General features: G+C 33.6%; 2 protein-coding genes across 4 annotated transcripts; one reads left to right on the top strand and one right to left on the bottom strand.

Moving 5' to 3' along the window:
* The first annotated feature begins 6,061 nt into the window (after positions 1 to 6,061).
* On the top strand, positions 6,062 to 11,146 carry LOC118034924 (probable polygalacturonase At1g80170). 3 transcript variants are annotated; one of them, XM_073408945.1, is made up of 9 exons: positions 6,065 to 6,434; positions 7,390 to 7,521; positions 7,626 to 7,796; positions 7,885 to 7,905; positions 8,053 to 8,260; positions 9,788 to 9,866; positions 9,951 to 10,059; positions 10,194 to 10,310; positions 10,653 to 11,146. In XM_073408945.1, exons 1-9 carry the CDS (start codon positions 6,228 to 6,230, stop codon positions 10,929 to 10,931), a joined length of 1,323 nt encoding a protein of 440 aa, XP_073265046.1. In that variant the 5' UTR covers positions 6,065 to 6,227; the 3' UTR covers positions 10,932 to 11,146. The 3 variants fall into 3 exon arrangements, with proteins under 3 accessions (XP_034896260.1, XP_073265046.1, XP_034896259.1); XM_035040368.2 differs by having other exon boundaries at positions 6,066 to 6,434; positions 9,785 to 9,866; XM_035040369.2 differs by lacking the exon at positions 10,194 to 10,310 and having other exon boundaries at positions 6,062 to 6,434; positions 9,785 to 9,866.
* Positions 11,147 to 16,028: 4,882 nt separating this feature from the next.
* On the bottom strand, positions 16,029 to 19,189 carry LOC118034858 (peptide deformylase 1A, chloroplastic/mitochondrial). The gene is made up of 4 exons (XM_035040291.2): positions 18,674 to 19,189; positions 18,099 to 18,188; positions 17,924 to 17,991; positions 16,029 to 16,441 (listed from the first exon to the last, which is right to left on the bottom strand). The coding sequence occupies exons 1-4, from the start codon at positions 19,172 to 19,174 to the stop codon at positions 16,201 to 16,203; spliced, it is 900 nt and encodes a 299-aa protein (XP_034896182.1). The 5' UTR covers positions 19,175 to 19,189; the 3' UTR covers positions 16,029 to 16,200.
* Positions 19,190 to 19,538: the final 349 nt, after the last annotated feature.

Genomic DNA, 19,538 nt, shown 5'->3' with positions numbered 1-19,538 from the left:
TCAGGCCAATTAACATTGCAGGTAAATGTGATAAAAAGATCAGGATTCCCATAACATCTACATATGGCCACAACATCTTGGTAATTATTAACCATATACCAAGGGCTTCCTGTTAAAGAAGATGGAAGTATAATTTTCCCTGTAGTTGATCCATCAATATCACCTCGAGCAATAGCATCATGTATTCCTTTGTAATGCTCACTTCTAAGATTTTCTTGGTTTGCACGTATAAAATCTAAATGTTCCTCTTCAACATTAACAAATGCATCAACCAAAAATTGTTGGTACAATCTTTCGCCTTTTATGAGAGTGCTTTCTTGTTTTTCTCTTTCATGAATGAGATAAGCATAATAGGCTCTCATTGAAACCTTTTGTCTTTTTTTAGGTGGTTACTGCTCTTGATGAGCTAATGGAATATCAGTGTGGAAACCATCCTCACCATATGGAAAAAGAAGTGGGTAATGAAGGGACATAAATTTTGGATGAAGCTTTGAGATCCTCTGAAGTGTTCCAGATAAACTTTCAATAATTATGTCCCGATCAGATTGACAATGACCAATGTCTCCAACAACCAAACCACCAATGTCATTTAAAGAAGGATCATCGTATTGCCTTGAGTCATCATCTCTTTTACCAATTAACCGAAGTTTGAATTCTGGAATGTCGACATCCCCAAACCTTTGTCCAGCATGACGGAACAAACGAACTAATTGATTAGATGAATCAAACATATTGATCAGACCAACAACAATCTCACTATCCAAGATTGATTGAAAATTTTCATTGCAGAATGGTTGCAGACGGTTAGAAACCTCATTATCTGTATCGAAAATATAAAGCTGCGCAAACTTGGGGCCTTTATTATCCATGGGAAGAAGAGAACCCATAAAATAGTGGCAGTATCCATTGACCTTAAAAACATAAGATCCAGGTTAAGAATTAGCAGAATGATCAACCACAGCCCCCATAGACGTGAAAGCGAACATTGAGTTATAAGCATGAATTTCACGCCGAAAGTTTTTGGATAATGAACCATTGTTTGGGTTAAGGAGGTTATCAAGGTAGTTAGGTGTTTCTTGTGGAGCAGGAAGCACGACCTTCCCATTATTACAACAAAGTGTAAAGCATGGGTTTGTTTTGGATGAACGGGCCAAGCATTCTTGCAACCAAAAAAAGAGCATTGCAATGCTTACACTTGTATGTTTTATCACCAAAATCAATGTATTCAATTAAATAACCTGTAAAAAATGAAGCTAAGATACTTGAAGGAATGATATAAAAAGAGGTAATTACAAATAAAGCAAAAATGGCCACAAAAGGTACATGATTGGATTACATACGCCTTTTTTTTTCTGATATGATGCTTGGCTTATAGTAGATTGATGATTAACGGTTTGCTCAGAGAATCCTTTAGATTCATGACTTGAAACTACATCACTACAGTGAAATGAAGCAAGGGCGGTAGATTGTGAAGGATTGGATAGCCTTGTTGCACTAATTTCATTAGTTTTAGTTTGCACTGTGTTGCTTGATAAGGAGAAGGTGGTTTGTATATCTATGTGCTGGCGTGAACAGACCAAAGTGCCAACCCCTTGAGTATGTTGTGGAGTAGGTGGTGTATTTGAAGAGCTTGGGTTATCGGATAGCAAGATTCTATAAACAGGGGTTTCATAGCCATTCAAAACAAATTGTGAGGATTGAGAAGATGGCGTATACGCATCCGGCTGAACATGTCCATCAGGACTTGTCATGTTGATGCTCTAATGAAACCATGGAAATAAAACACGAAGTTAAATGAAAGGAAAACACAAAAAAACCATGATTAGTACATGATCATGGCCAAGTGAAGGAAAACACAGGGATAGAGAAAATCTTAATGACATGTGCTTTCTAAAGAAACCATGTAAACATAGGAATAATAAGTAATTAAAAAACAAAACATAATGAAATTAAGTGCTGGCCAAAGATTAATTGGCTTGCAAGGTGAAGGAATTACATTAGACTGAAATCTTTGATATATTATGAGACATGATGATAAGGCAGGCTTAGCTAAGAACACAACTCCTTGGTTCAGGAAAGGATGAAGATATAACAATAAAAAATCAAGCAATAAAAAAAAGGGCATTACATGTTGCTAAACATAGAAACACCATAACCATGATTAAGCATGCAAGGAAATAGAAACGCATAAAGTAAATAACAGAAAGGCACAAAACAAACCTGAGAAAATACCGACGATAAATAAAAGTGGCCGCTTTAAAAGATCTGAAAAACAAAGTTAAATTATAATTAATATGTGCAAGAATAAAAACGAATAAACATGTGGTATAAGGCCTAGACAATGAGGCATGAAAAAACAAACAGAAATAAAAATAAAAGATGAGGCAACATGTTTAGGTAAAAGAAATTAAGATCACAATTTCAGCAAGCGCTTAAAAAAAAAACCAAAGGAAAAAAGGGAAAAAAAAACCAGAACAATCTTTGTAATTTTTTTAATAAGAATGTCCTGTGTCCTGCAATGTTTTTTAAAAAATCAAAACATAGGATCAGAAAATTTTTTATTTTCGAAACTGTACTATAACCCATAGTTTGACTTATGCAAACATTGCCAAAAACACTAAGGACCCGTGACCTGCTTTCTTTATATGATCATTAGACATGTGAAATCTGTTGCAAGCTCATACCCCAAACGAATAATAATAATTAATCTAACCTCATCATAAAAGTATAAGTCTTATGTTATTTCATGAAATGTCACCCACACCATCAACACATGTATGGCAGTTATGAAGAAAAGTGTCTATTTGTACATATCAATGAATACTCTGAATTTCTCTTTTCACATCAGATGTAAAATGATACTGTGTCAAAAAAAAATTTTCTCTCAAGCACAATGGAAAAAGTAATGCCCACACCTCTAAAAAAAAAAAAAACATGTCTTAATGAATATAATATAATCCAAGCTTCAATTCTGATGGTGAGAAAGATATATAAATTAATATTGAATATGATGAATCATATGTGTTCTAAAAACCAATACTTATGAGCAAAGCTAGTTTGTTTTTGTCGCCAGCAACGAACGGCCATGTAAAGGGAACAATGAACTGCAAAGGAAAGCATAACAAATCATGGCCACCCGAATACTGAACAAACAAAAGTTGCAGGAAAACATACCTTCAAATATTATAAGAGAGGCAGGAGCTGAGAGAACTGGGTCGTTAAAAACACCATTTCAAAATAGCACCATCCCATGCAATTAAACAATTAGAAAGCACACTAACCAGAATAAAAATGCCAACGAAAATTGAACATGAAACAATGAAAACGGAGGCAAGCTTATGTGTATAATGATGCCAACGCCACATCCATTTAATGCACCATTAAAGAAGATTAGCCAGCTTGACGTTATTCTAAATGAAGCCTGAAAGCATTTAATGCACCATTAAAAAAACACTGGCTGATTTGACATTGTCCAAATGAAACCTGAAGACGTGTAAGTTCATTGCTTCTTTGCATGGCATTTTAATTATTCTAAAGGTGATTAAATGTCAGATAATTCAGCATACCTTGAACCCTATAAACCTCACAGAAGAAAAAAAAGACCCAATTACAGGGGGAAAAAAATGATAGTCTAATTTTTCAAAGCATTTAAGACACTGGTATCATGATGTCGCTTTTTTCAATCTTCTGCAGTGACAATATATTTTGTGGGAAACCGAGCGAGACACTCTACTACAATGCAGAGACGATATATATCTTGGTGGGGAAAGCTACAGTACTTTCCCCACGCGTTTTAATGAAACTTGAAGACGTGTAAGTTCATTGCTTCTTTGCATGGCATTTTAATTATTCTAAAGGTGATTAGATGTCAGATAATTCAGCATACCTTGAACCCTATAAACCTCACAGAAGAAAAAGAAGACTCAATTACAGGGGGAAAAAAACGACAGTCTAATTTTTCAAAGCATTTAAGACACTGGTATCATGATGTCGCTTTTTTCAATCTTCTGCAGTGACAATATATTTTGTGGGAAACCGAGCGAGACACTCCACTACAATGCAGAGACGATATATATCTTGGTGGGGAAAACCGTGGGGAAAGCTACAGTACTTTCCCCACACGTTTTAATGAAACCTGAAGACGTGTAAGTTCATTGCTTCTTTGCATGGCATTTTAATTATTCTAAAGGTGATTAGATGTCAGATAATTCAGCATACCTTGAACCCTATAAACCTCACAGAAGAAAAAGAAGACCCAATTACAGGGGAAAAAAAAACGACAGTCTAATTTTTCAAAGCATTTAAGACACTGGTATCATGATGTCGCTTTTTTCAATCTTCTGCAGTGACAATATTTTGTGGGATTTTGTGGAAACCGAGCGAGACAACTCCACTACAATGCAAGACGATATATATCTTAGCGGGGAAAACCGTGGGGAAAGCTACAGTACTTTCCCCACGCGTTTTAATGAAACCTGAAGACGTGTAAGTTCATTGCTTCTTTGCATGGTATTTTAATTATTCTAAAGGTGATTAGATGTCAGATAATTCAGCATACCTTGAACCCTATAAACCTCACAGAAGAAAAAGAAGACCCAATTACAGGGGAAAAAAAATGACAGTCTAATTTTTCAAAGCATTTAAGACACTGGTATCATGATGTCGCTTTTTTCAATCTTCTACAGTGACAATATATTTTGTGGGAAACCGAGCGAGACACTCCACTACAATGCAGAGACGATATATATCTTGGCGGGAAAGCCGTGGGGAAAGCTACAGTACTTTCCCCACGCGTTTTAGAGTTCTTTAATTATACTTTGCAATCCTCAGTGCAATTTCAACTGTTCATAAAGTGCTCAATAGTCACTGCAACTTTTTTTTCATCTTTAGTCCATCTAATTTTTAGCTTCTTACATATTAGTCATAAAATCTTATTTTTCTCACATTTCAATTCCTAAAATCTTATAGAGAAGAGAAAATCATCTGAAAGAAAAATGAGAAAGAAAATCTTTGTTTGACAATAAAAAAAAAAAAAAAGACTCATTTTAGGTTTGTAATGAAAAGGGAAGTTTGATGGAAGTGATTTAATTATTTAATTATATATTTATAAAAATACATTTAAATCTATAAGGTTTGTTTTGATTTTTAGCATGTGATTTTGAGTATTGTGATTGATTTCAGGGTATTTTGGGATTGAAAATAGGATTATTGAGGTTTTAAAATATCTTTTTATGTGTTTGAGAAGAAAAAAACAAGTTAAAATTTGAGTTTGAAGAACAAAATTAATCAAAACCTAATTTTCTAGCCATATTTGGTGGCTAAATTAGTTGCGGTGAATGGCACCCCTGTCTCTGTATAGGCAAAGAACACGTCATACATTGTTTATAATTGAACCTGTTTGAAAGTATGGTTACAATTGTTTTTCAAAATATTTTTTCACTCGAAAATATATTAAAATAATATTTTTTTATTTTTTAAAAATTATTTTTGATATCAGCACATTAAAATAATATAAAAATATCAAAAAATATTAATTTAAAATAAATAAAAAAATAAAAAAATATATTTTTTAAAAACATTTTTAAAACATAAAAATAAACAAGAACAATGGACACCCAAGCTTAGCCTTTTAAGGCAATGACATTTGATTTTTTTTAAAGGATATACTCGCAGGTTTAATTTTCCAAACCCAATTATGTTCGTGGGCCTGAGCTCGATTCCTGGCTCTTCACCCTATTTTTGTTCATTTTTAATTTATTTGTTTTACAATTTTTTAATAAAAATATCTTTAAATAAAGTTAGTAAAATAATATTTTAAAAAATAATATAAGATTAGAACTTTTTATATGGTTATATTTAAATAATCATATATGAACCTCGTATAATTTTTTTTTATAAAAAACAATTGCTCATAAATATTCAATAAAAATAAAAATATATATTTTATCATTTAATTGTTTCATATAACTTTCTTAAATTAATTATCATTTTTAAAAAAAAAAAGAGATGAACTGTTTAAACTAATAATAAAACACAGCACAGACATTGGGCAATGATTAACAGAATGACAACGGGAAGACCTCAAACGACGTCACAGCATCAAGAAAAGAATAAGGCCGTGACAGCGGCTTTCAATTTAGAATGTTAGATAGATTAACTAGATCTATCTGCTGTTCATAAAACTGTCGGCGCCAGGTTTCTGATGCCCATGTTCTCTCTGACAGAACATGAACAACCTGAGGTTTGGTTTTTGTCCAAAAGGCACTAGCACTATACGTGTGCTTATATGTGCATGTTTTGTATGTGTACAAGGATTTGACTCTCTACTTCAGCTCCCGCAATCCGCGCCAGCCAGAATCCGACCCGGTTCCAAAAGGGTCCTTGTTGTCGGTGATTTTGGTGCAAAAGGAGATGGTCTTAGTAATGATACTCAGGCATGTCATCATTATACGGTTTCCACTATATACACTACGTTTTTTTTAATGTTTTATTTGATCTGTGTCTTCTGTTGTGCGACGTGGTTTGGTTACTCTACTTGAGTGTTGATCATTCGACTTGATAGGTTGTTTTTGTCAATGTCAATGTGGTGTTACATGTTGAATGATGCCCATTTTATAAGAATGCATGATTTTTGTTTAGAATCTTATGGGCTCTGTATGGGGTATTCGATTTTGAGATTCTGAGCAAATCAGCAATCATGTATATTTTGGACAATTTTGAGTAACTTTATGTGTGGGTGTACCATGTCTAATTGAATGATTCCCATTTCTTTTCTTTTTGGTGGAATGTATGAGCTCGTTTAGACAACAAAACTTTAATTTCTATTGCAACTAGTGAACATCATATTTCTTGAGCACAGCTAGTTTTCTGTTCGAGGAAAACTTGAACTTGTTATGAGCTTCAGGCTGTAGATTTTAATTTCAACGTGGGGTTTGGGTTAATATATTTCTTTCTGTTCTATTGGAATGTAAAGAAAATGAATGTTGTAAGAAATCAAAATGATGCTCTCATCTTTGTGCACGTGAATGGTCTCACCAAATTTTCGATAACAAATGAAAGTCAGTCATTTCAATTTTAATGGTTAAACAATTGTTGTTGTGAAAACTGAACAATTTTTTATTTCCTCTTTGTTTTCCTCCATTACCTGGCTATACGATCAGCCATCATGTTTTCTTTACCAAGTCTTGGTAAAGAGTTTTGAACCTTGCCTATTGAGATGCAATAGACTGCATAATACCAAGCAGCCAATTATCTGCTTTTCAAGCAAAAATTTCAGATCTTTTTAAGAGTTTGTTTGGACTTTTTATGTCTTACTATGTATTTTAACCATGTGCAAAGTTATTGTAAAGTATAAATTCTCTTGACGTGGTATTATTTATTGGCTTACAGGCTTTCAAAGAAGCTTGGGAGATGGCTTGTTCTTTCCGGGGTCGAACCAGGATTGTAATTCCAGCTGGTTATAATTTTCTGGTCCATCCGGTTGATTTCGGAGGGCCTTGTAAGTCAAAGGTCACTCTTGATGTAAGCATAACAACTAACTGTTTTGTTGTGATTTGCATCATTTCTTCCTTCTATGTGAATATTGTTCCCCTATCAGTTACTGCATTGGAATTGTGATTTAATAGATCTCTGGTACGATTGTTGCTCCTGAAGACCCTGCTGCTTGGAAAGGTTTAAATCATCGCAAGTGGCTCTACTTCCATGGGGTAAAACACCTTACAGTAGAAGGGGGAGGAACTGTCAATGGTAGGGGATGGTTATGGTGGGCTCAGTCTTGCAAGATCAACAAAACCAATGTATTTCTGTGACTCGTACCTAAATCTTTCTCATATTTTTTTTATTCACGCATTTTTTTTTAACTATAGCTTCAATTGTTTGTAACAGCCATGCCGAAATGCTCCAACGGTTAGTGCTGCTTTATTCTTTAAGCAATGCAGTTAGTTCCATTAATTTACTTATTCTGTTGTATCTTTCATCCTATTTTTTCCTCAAGAACAATGTTTTCCTTTCACTTTTTAAACACTCTAATCTAGTATAGTAATCGTGCTGCAGGCCATTACTTTCCACAGGTGCAAGGATTTGAAAGTCGAGAATCTTAAGGTGGTCTGTGGTCAAAAGATGCACATAGCATTCACTAATTGTCTCAGGGTTATGACTTTCCATCTTGTAGTGAAATCACCTGCTGTTAGCCCCAACACTGATGGAATCCACATCAGTGCATCCCATGGAGTAAAGATCAAGGATAGTGTTGTTAGAACAGGTTGGTAATTCTGGAAACTGGCACATAGTTTTATTATTAGCATCATGACGTAAATGTGTTTTCTCTTCCTTCTGTGTTTGCTTCATAAGTTTGCAACTTTTTGATGCATGTAGACATTTCTTTATAAGTATAATTTGATAATGTTATTTGCAACTGCAAAACAAAGAGAGTATGTTAATAATTTTGCTTATGACATGCCATGCAGGAATCTTCATTTATGAACAGATATTTTTATTTCATTTGAGTTCATTTCAACAATTCTTTTAGTTGCTTTGATAGCTGCACTTGGAAGTCATGTGTCTTTTCATTTGGGCTAATGATAATAGTTTAATCAGGTTTGATTGAGAATGAAATAAAAATACCTGCTGCAACACTATTTAATGTCTGTTTCATTCTTTGATTGTCATGTGTGATGACCTCTCTGCTATAATAATTTTTCAACATGTGTGATGACCTCTCTATTATAATATTTTTTCAATTCCATATTAATATCAGCTTGTTAATGGATATATTCCTTGTAGCTCGTTAAATGCACAAGTACATGATATTTCTGTGGTTAGGCTGAGCACAAGTGGTTAAGACTTGGCTTATGATGTTACAAAAAAGTTCTGGGGTTCTAGTTTTACCTTACATGCTCAGAGCAGAAGTACAATGTTCCATATATCCATTATATTTTCTCCATAAGATGCTGCCCATTAAAGTATAACACAGTATGTTTAATTGAAGATAGTTTGGAGAAAGAATCTCGAATTGGATTTTCTTGAAGCTAAACTTTTCTAACTCAGAAAAAGATGGTTAGCTAGAGTATATCATCTTAAGTTGGGATTTTAGGGATGGATTTTTTTTTCTTTTCCCGAGGTTCACAAAAAAATTCGTGAGATATAGGACCAGAATGATATTGTTTGTGCAGAGGATTGATTTGGGAGATATATAGGCTATTGGGTTATGGAGGCCTAAAATATAGGCTATTGGGTTATGGAGGCCTAAACTTGATTTTTTAATGAATTTCCCAAGAAAACTATCGATGAACACAAGATATAGGTGGTCGATATCAGTTACAGTCTTTTATACTGATGTGTTAGCCTGGATCGGAGCTTGCCATCAAAATATCACTTCATTATGTGCAAATTTAAATAGAGCATCATATGTATATTCTTATGATACACCCTATTCAATCAATCACAAGTTTCATACAGTGAACTTCAAATTCAGTTAATGGTCTATAAGAGCTTTCCATTGTATCAAAAAGTCACTTACCTTGGATTTAACCATAGATATATTGATTCGTTGATATTTGGTTCCTTTAAATAAATGGTGCTCAAATTTTTAAAAAGAAAAGAAGAGTATCTATTTTATTTTAGTTGCTGATATGGTGGAACAGAACATGATGATCCCTTTTCCAACTCCATGTCTTTCAAACGAAGCTTGTGAACTTGTGGTATGCAAAGCTTGAGGCTTCACACTTGCATTTTTTATGCGTATTTTGAGTGGAAATGTTATCATGAGTTCCAATTTTGCATCTAGGAGATGATTGCATCTCTATAGTCAGCAACTCTTCACGAATCAAAATCAGAAACATTGCCTGTGGGCCAGGCCATGGTATAAGGTAATAACAAAGCCCGGCACTCTCTAGCACTGCAGTATCATGAACGTCTTACGTTCTTAAACTTTTCTTGTTTGTATTCATTAGCATTGGGAGCTTGGGGAAATCAAACTCGTCATCATTGGTGCGGGATGTAATGGTTGATGGAGCTTTCCTTTCCAACACTGATAACGGGGTGCGGATAAAAACATGGCAGGTAAAGTTCTATCTCTCTGCCACACACCTGAGCACACACAAATCTCTACGTGCATCTCTGAATGGATAGACAGGTGTTTTAACTAGTGAATTCTTTGTAATTAATCGAATCCTGACCTCTTTGAACTTCACCAGGGAGGTGGTGGTAATGCCACAAATATCACATTCCAGAACATATTCATGGAAAACGTATCAAATCCAATTATAATAGATCAGTATTATTGTGATGCACACGTGCCATGTGCAAATCAGGTATGGTACTGGCCTTTATCAGATTTTAGAGCCAGGAATATGAAATTGTTGACGAATTTATAAGCAATGGGCCACGCTTTTTATGAATCATATTGGACCTTTAAATGCATATAGATTTGGCCAGCATCTCACACTCATCACACGATGGTCAAACATTCAACAATAAGGGTTACAGTGACATGTTCCCAGTCAGTAGCCTTAAGGAATGCGTCCTAGTTAATCGCCACTGAGACGGTTGTGTTGGATAGCTACCGCTGCATGATTCTTTTTGGCTGGTATATAATTTGAATGCATTTCTTGAATTGAAGAGATTATATGACTTATTAATGCCGTGGAATGCAGACTTCAGCTGTTAAAGTGGAGAATATATCCTTTAGGCGTATCAAAGGAACTTCAGCAACTGAGGAAGCTATAAAATTTGTTTGCAGCGACGACTTCCCCTGTAAAGGACTATACTTGGAAGATGTTCAACTTCTGTCACACACAGGGGGATCGACAAGGTCTTTTTGTTGGCAAGCTTATGGCTCAAGCCGGGGTCTAGTGCACCCTTCTCCTTGCTTCTCATGCAGCGAAGGCTTCATCAAGGAGAAAGTCCCATCCCACCTCCTTCAGTCTTTTTGAAAACAAACTGCACAATTTAAAAAGCCAAACCAGAAGAGAATCATGGTCCATGTTTTTTAGGACTCAATTCTCTGTGATAAGTTTAAGACATGGTAATAGAACAAGGGTAGAGAAACAGCTCGTGAGAAAGGGGAAAACTTGCCGTGAACTATAATCGTGTGTTGTTGTCGTGTATTCTATTTCAATAATCAGTATGTACAGGTGTATTGCATATACACAGGGAGTGATTCAACCAGCACCTGCTAACTTTAATGCAAGCTTCTCATTTCTGTTTTGATAGGTGTTTTATATATATATATATATATATAAAATTCAATAAATATAATTCAAATTCAAAATAAATTAATTATAAGTTATGTAATACAAACATAATGTCAAATAAATATAATTTTAAAATTTAAAATATTTTTAAATAATCAACATTAAATAGATTTTTAATTTAAAGTAATTCAACTTAAACAAAATATTAAAATATTATGAAAGTAAAATGTTTTAACACAAATATTTTAAATATAAAGCTAGATCAATGTTATCAAGGCTAATAGGATCTAAAACATTTCTTGTTTTGCGCAAATTTCTACAAAGTATAAATATGAAAAAAAAAAAAAAACATGAATACAAACCATATATATTAATGATAAATCTAATTTTAAAAAATTAATATCATTGTTAATAAAAATTATAATAATAATTTTCAATATTATTATTAATATCATTGTTATTGAAAATAGTAATAAAAAAGAGCTTTTTATACTTGGGTGGTTTTAATTAATTAAATTGAACCAGGTTCCATTTGTTTCAATGACTTTTCAAGACCGGAACGAAACATGTGAAATGAAACTAGAACATTCCATCCGAAATTTAGCCGAAAAATCCAAAACGGATCGAGATTTGAAATGAGATGAAAATTGTTCCATTTTGTTCCCTTTTTTTAATTGATATGAAATGTTTTGGTTATTCCAGACGAAACGAAATGAAATTGACAACATTGGTTTAATAAGCTTTGTATTACTAATAATACAACAAATAACTATATCTAGTTGAGCCTAAAGTTATGTTTGACCATATATTACTTCAATACTTCTTAGCAAGTTGAATGGAATAGGTACTATATTCAACGAATGGGATAGGTACTATATCTAACTTGAATCATAAAAACATAAATGGAGATGATAAGAGAGGTTACCTTTATTTAGCACATTAACAATCCAATCATTAAAAACAATAAATTGAACTCAAAGTTTCTTTTGAGAAATCATATCATGTACAAAGTGAAAATCAATTTTCACATATTACAAGCAAGCATGTAACACTAAATTAGCAGACAGATAATGGCTTCTGAGTTATCACATTATACTAAATGGTGAGTTGTTCTGAAAATACAAAGTTCATGAAGTAGAGATTTGACCATTTTGAATTCGATAATAGAATTGACAATAGCTTTATATTTGACATCTATATAAGAGTGAGTAACAATGTGTTGTTTGCTAGATTTCAAAGAGATCAAGTTATTCTGAGTTGAATAGCATAATAACTAGTGGACCTTTAGTCATCAATACTACCAACCTAATTAGAATCACTAAACCTATTGAGTGAGAGATAACTATAATGAATTAAGTGCAATCTAAATAATAAAGTACCAACAATTGAATATCCATGACAGAATGCATAAACTAACATATCTTGTTAATTGCAACGCATATATTAGGTCAAGTGAACATGAGCTACTAAAGAGCACCTCTAATCATCTAAATTGTATAGGATTTGAATAAGGAATGCTAGTTGATTTGGACAAAGAAGAACCAGCAACAATAGAAGTAGTGATTGGCATACACTCAAACATACTAGCTTTATTAAAAGATCATCATTGTATTATAATTTTGAAAGACAAGATCATTTACATTGGAAGAAACCTCGACTCCAAGGAAATAATTAAAAAGGCCAAGATCATAATAGTAAATTTAGTACCTAAACGTGTAATAAAATGCTTTAGAAAGACTGAATTGCCACTAGTTAGTAAAACATCATCAGCATAAACCAAAAGAAATATCATAGCCTTAATAAAACGAAGAATGAATAAGTATTAGCTTTAGAGCTATTAAATCCAAAGGAGACCAGTAACTAACTAAGCCAATCAAACCATGCATATGGTGTTTTTCAAATATAATAAAGAGAATGACTAAGTTTGTAAACATGGTGTGGCAACTAAGGATAAAAAAAAATCAGGGGCTAAGTTATATACACTTTTACATCAATAAACCTATTAATGAAAGCATTCTGGACATCAAGTTGATGTACCAACAAGCCATGAGTAACACTAACACTAAGCATTGTCCAAACAGTACAAGGCTTCACTACTAAACTAAATATTTATTGAAAATCAACCCTTTTTTTTGTTGATGATAGCCTTTGTCCACTAAACATGTTTTGTCGTGTTTAAGAGTTTTGTATACCCTACATTAAATCTTGTATACCTACTCACAACCTACCATATTCATAATAGGGTATTATGGTACCAAGAACCAAGTATCATTAGAAGTCAAAGCAAAAATTTTAATATTCATAGTTGATTGTCGTTTAAGATATCATTTAGTCTTAGTAAAAGATAATGGTTTAGGGATAGAGTCGGAAAGGATGCTAACAACGCTTTAGAAGGACAAGTAGGATTAAGTCATAAGATTATATGATGTTCATTTTGTACATTTAGAGGAGATATGAAAAGAAAAGAAAGATGATGTGGTAGTGAGCCAAGATCAACAAGAAAATTTAGACTTAGAGTGGTAGATAAGAATAAAAAGAACATTAGAAAGAGAGTGGCAATATGATGAGAGAAAGGCGAGGGGGTGTGGATATTAAAAGGAAGATAAGATGGACTTAGAACATGTAGGTTTTTGTTTCTAAACTACTAGAGACAAGACAAATTGAGAAAAAAGATTATTAAAGAGTTTAGATGTTGGTAGGGTGACCTAATCAGTAGAGATAAAAGTCAACTATGAAGAAGATTGAGAAGAGAAAATACTAATTAGACTAGTGAGAATGAAAAGAAGGGAGAGGGAGAGAGAGAGAGAGAGGAAAGAATGACTCATTAACAGTACAATGACAAACAATATATATATTATGAGAGTGAATATCCATACTTTGGTAACTTACATATAATGAAGAATGTTATATATTAATAATATAATAGTAATTTAATAGTAAATTACTATAATACTACTAATTCGAATAATAATAATAATAATAATAGTAATATAAAGTAAAAAAAAGGTTAAAAAAAAAATTATTGATGTGCTTTGTCAAGCCTTGCAACAAAAATCTCAAGACATTTTAAATGCTATGCATTTGATGACTAGCACAAAGACTTTAATTCAGAAGTCAAGATATGATGGTTAAGAAACTCTTTTAGAAGAAGTTACATCATTTTATAAGCATCAAGGCATTGAAGTTCCTGATATGGATGCTTGTTTTTCTAGTGTGGGACGATCTCATTGTAAAATAAAATCAGTAACATTTGAACATCACTACCGAGTTTATATATTTACAGCTATCATTGATTAGCAATTGCAAGAACTAAATAATAGATTCAATGAACAAGCGATCAAGCTTTTAAAATTGAACACAACTTTAGATCCTAAAAATAGCTATAAATTATTCAATGTTGAAGATATATGCTTACTTGTTGACAAGTTCTATCTTGAAGATTTTTTTGACCAAGCAAAAATTCATTTGAGATTTATGTTGCAACATTATAAGCTTGATGTGCCCAATCATCCAAACTTAAAGAATATATTATCAATTGCTGATTTATGTCAATGATTGGTTGAAACAGAAAAATCAATAATTTATTCATTCATTGACAAGTCGATTTGGCTTATCTTGACTCTTCATGTTTCGACAGTAATTACTAAACGAGTTTTCTCAACAATGAAGATTATTAAAACAAGACTTCGTAATTGAATGGATGATGATTTTCTTGTAAATTATTTAATTGTCTATATAGAAAAAGAAATTGCTGAAAGATTCACAATTGATATGATAATCGATGATTTCTATTCTATGAAAGAACAACGAGCACAATTAAAATAAATATGTAAGAATCATTCTTTATTATTTTTTATTTTATTTCAAAGTTTATTAAACATAAATAATGCTTCGTTTTAGCTAATATTTCTTATATATTTTGTATGTTTGTATTTAATAAGTACAAAGACCAATAAAATTAAAGTGATGAATACATCATGAAATTAAAATTAACTTCATCGCTTTAAGTTATTTTGATATTGCTCTAAACCTCTTACCCTGTATAAAGATTATTATATGTTTTATAATATATTCTTTAAATAAAACTAAATCATATATTTTATTTTTATTTTTACAATTCATATATAATAAATTTAAAAAAATATTATATTTTTTTTATTTTCTAATAAATAATTCTAACTCCGTCCATGAAGACAATGTGGCTTCAAGTAACCGAGAATGAAAAGTAGTTAGCAATTTCACAGAAAAAATCAGCTTTCGCTGCCTGTATTTTGTTTTCTATTTGTTGTGCTACCAAGCTAAGAACTAACTTGACAATTCAAGTGACAGGCGGCATAAATTTAATGAATCATGGGGAATAAAAAATCCTATGAATATATTTTAGACCAGTGCCGCATCGATTTCTAAGCATTAACAAAATTGTTGATTAACCAGTATCATTGCCTATTTGCTAGAAACAAGTCAGTGTACTACAGATTTCTGCAAGAAAGCCAGAACAGATTACTGCATGTCATCGAGAGAATGATAGAATACAACGATAAAATACGGAATCAAAATTTCATTATGATATTCTTCCCAAGTCTTTTTTATTTATGTGATGGTTTCTTTTGAGTTTTTGGTGTTGCAAATGATAGCATTTGTGTCACAGCTATAAAGAGGGAACATGCTAAAATACATCATGCAAATTTTAAGCTATCAGTAGTGCCAACATCTGGACACTCCAGAATCTCAATTTGCAGCCATGAACAGTTTAGAGCAAGAAAAAAAAAATCCATTTACTTTCAGCTGAAACAACATTCAAAGTTGAACAGCAGAAACCATTTGGAACATGCTGGCAGAACGAATAATCATATTTTTCTGTGCAGTTCTTCCAGAAGAACAAAAGAAAAAAAAGAGAATTTAAAGCTATGATTACTACATAATCAAATTGATCAGGAAGCATCAGATAATTGATTTCACCATGTCCCATAAATTGGATTTCAGACTAAAAGTTAACCTCTAGCACCAGCTAGCGAGAACCAGGCTTTGGGCAACCCTCAGCAAGAGGTAAGTCCAAATTTTCCACAGTTCTGAATGTTCTTGGGACCATCTTGTCAACATAAAGAGTTCCTTCCAAATGATCACACTCGTGCTGTAGGATACGAGCCTGCCAACCAGAAGCATCCACTTTGATAGGCTGGCCATCGCGACTCAAACCTTCAACCTCAACATCAAGATGTCTCTCCACAATTGCTCTGAACCCATCAACACTGCAAAAATACCATAAGAAAAAAAAGATTACCTGCATTGCTCATCAATTTAAAAACTTTTCGCTATCCATAAAGAAATTAACAATTTGTTATCTGCTAATGGAAACCAATAACACCTGGATGGTATCTTGGTGAAAAGAGAAGGAGGAAAAAAAAAACAGTGGTAGAGAAATAAGTGCACCTTTAATCGATAATTATTCTACCTGTTACTGGTTTGCAAAATGCAAAATATCGTGGCATTGTAACTGGGGGAACAAATTTGATCCATCTATTCACCAAAACGCTAGCAAACAGAAATCAACTTGGGGAGACCTCTCATATCAAGGCTCATGAACATTTCTTATTTTAAATGTACAAGATCAACTTCAGCAGGATGAAATCTTCCAACGAGAAGAACATTGCATCTGCCTTCTAACATTTAAACCTCCTCTTTTCTTTATTAAAAGAAGGGTACATTTGTAAGTGAGCAAGTGCTTCAAAATTCACAAATATAGCATGTATAAGACTAGAGGTGCCCACCTCTCATGCATATTTCCATAACTTAGTTTTGACACCATTAAAGTGGAAGCATAAGAGGTGAATTTGGTGACAGTCCTACGCTCCATCATTTTGCATGAGTGACTGCTCTCGGGACCTGAACCTGCACCCTTAAGATTGAAAGCCTAAGACTTCTAGTTTTATGGCAGAACCAAGCAATGACCCCTTATCTCGTATCTCTTCAATCTTGCTCATTCATCTCGTTCTCTAGAAATTTTTATGGTGCCTAAGCTGTCATATTGTGTCCTACATCTTGAAACTAACTCAAGCAGCCTGATTATACAGTGAGCCTCAACTTCTGTAATATTTGTCAAGATATAAATGCATGGAAACAGAAAGGAAGGGAAAAGAAAAGCACAAACTTAAGCACTTACAAAACAAATAGCTTTGTAAAGAATGAGCTTTCAACTTTGTGTGAATCAGAGTGTGTCAAAGATACATATCCGAATGATCTGATTTCAGCATACAAACAAAACTAGGAGCCTAAAATGAGTGTGTGTGCACAAGTATCAACAGAATTGCCATGGTTCTTTCAGGTTCACACTCCATAAGTCTTAAAACCCACCATTTAATATCGAAAATTGAGGGTAAAAAGCCATCCCCATGCATGATTATATGAAGATAGTTAAGTGAATTTCCTAGCAATATACACAATCACTAGGGGAACTGAGGAAGCGGAGAAGGTAGGACCAATTTCTTTGCTTGTTAACAAGGGATGAAATGTCAGCTTCTGGAAAATATTTTCCATAACTTTTTAATAAACTTCAGACAACGAAAGGTGCATGTGCGTATTATTTACTTTGTTTTGTGCACATAAGAATATGTACCATGGTAGAACATTTAGTTATAATGTAGCATTTTATTTGGAACATAGGTAAAAGGTCAAAAGTGAAAAAAGAACTACGCAGCAGGAAACCAAATTTCATCATGGATCTTCCATCTTACCTCAGACACCCCTCAAAAAAGAATGCGGTCCTATTGCTCTTCTTCTTAAGCTTTGGGTTCACGATCACCTGCCCCAAATTAGCTAATAAATTGTAAAAGTAAAGTGAAAATTCTTGGATGCTGAAAATCTATATATTTATTGGAATGTTCTCCATAACCAAACAAACAAACGTACCAAGAGATCAAAAGGGCGTCTGTCTTGTGCTTTAGTCTCATTCTTGGGTGCATAACCAATATATTCTGCTGTATCTTCCAAAACTATGATCTGCAGAAATGAAAAATGGTGAAACTTTTGTTACATGGAGTAGATTTCTTGTGTTGGGATTGCAAGGCATTTGCAAGAGCTGAAACCCTTTGGATATATAGCACATCAAATGGTTTGCTAACAATAAATGTCGTGGTAGTGGGGAAATGGTGTCTTGGATTCTCAATCACCTGTCAATGTTTTTTTCCTATTCCTTTGATTTCAATGCAGACTAAAAACTTAAACGCTGGCACTTGAGAACTTTTCATCACTCAAAATCTATAAAACCCAAAACTGTAATCTACTTAATTCTACTTCAGTCTATCACCATCACCATCTAGCATATTCAAAGTTGTGCTAAACAAATCTTTAACAGGTAAAGATGGACCCCCACATTCCCTAGATTTTCACAATTTTGTATACCCTCAGTTCCATGTAAGCTAAAAAGCATTAACAATCACCAAACTTTCTTTAAAAAATAAACAGAGGGAAACAGAAAAACCAGCCCTTAAGGGGATTCCAATCTGAGGAGCAGCGAGACCAACACCAGGAGCCATTCTCATAACCTTAACCATATCATCAATTATCTTCTGTATCCTCTCCGACCCAATTTCCTTCGGGTCAACTTCCCGGGCGGGCTCGTGCAGAACCGGGTCACCCGCTTTAACTATATCAGGTAAGTTGGTTTTCTTCTTTTCTCCCATACCGAGAAGCCAGCCCGCTTTGGCTGTGTGAGAGGAAGAGAGAGATTTCCGGGTAGTGAAGTGGGGGTTTGGGTTCATGAACTCGGGTTTTGGAACGAGCATTCGGGTAAAACGAAATATCGGTGGGAGAGCGGTGGGTTTAAAGCATTTTTCAGCGAGTGAAATCGGGAGGAGACGGAGAGAGCATCGGTGGAGAGACTCCATATGATATGATGATGAACGTTGAACTCCGACTGCGAGCAAGATGAGACTCATGAGAAGGGGTTTTAGGGGGGCGGGGGACGAGTTGGGCTGAAAATCCATTGGGCTATGCTTATGATCTGAACATGCTGGATGGGCTTTAATTAGGCTCTGGGAAAAGCCCATACTAGAAAAAAGTTATTAGTCGAGACCAACTCAAAATTATAAGATTACCCATCACTAATAGCCGGCCCAACTCACTAACTTGCCTCTTTTTGACATTTGGTTGTGATCCTTTTTCTTATTTTTTTCATTTTCTTTTCTTTTCTTGATATAGAAGATTGGAAAAGGTATTCATTTATTAAAAAAAAAAAAAAAAAGACAAGTCTTTTCATCTGAAAAAATTAAAAAATACATCAACATTACAGCTATTTTTTTACAGAAATCAAAACCAGAATTTATAATAGTCATCTTAATATTTTGTACT

This window comes from Populus alba, chromosome 1 (assembly GCF_005239225.2).
Source record: "Populus alba chromosome 1, ASM523922v2, whole genome shotgun sequence".
NCBI classification, from domain to species: Eukaryota; Viridiplantae; Streptophyta; class Magnoliopsida; order Malpighiales; family Salicaceae; genus Populus; species Populus alba.
The sequence above is the reverse complement of the archived record's forward strand: the minus strand, read 5'-3'. Positions and strand labels throughout refer to the sequence as shown.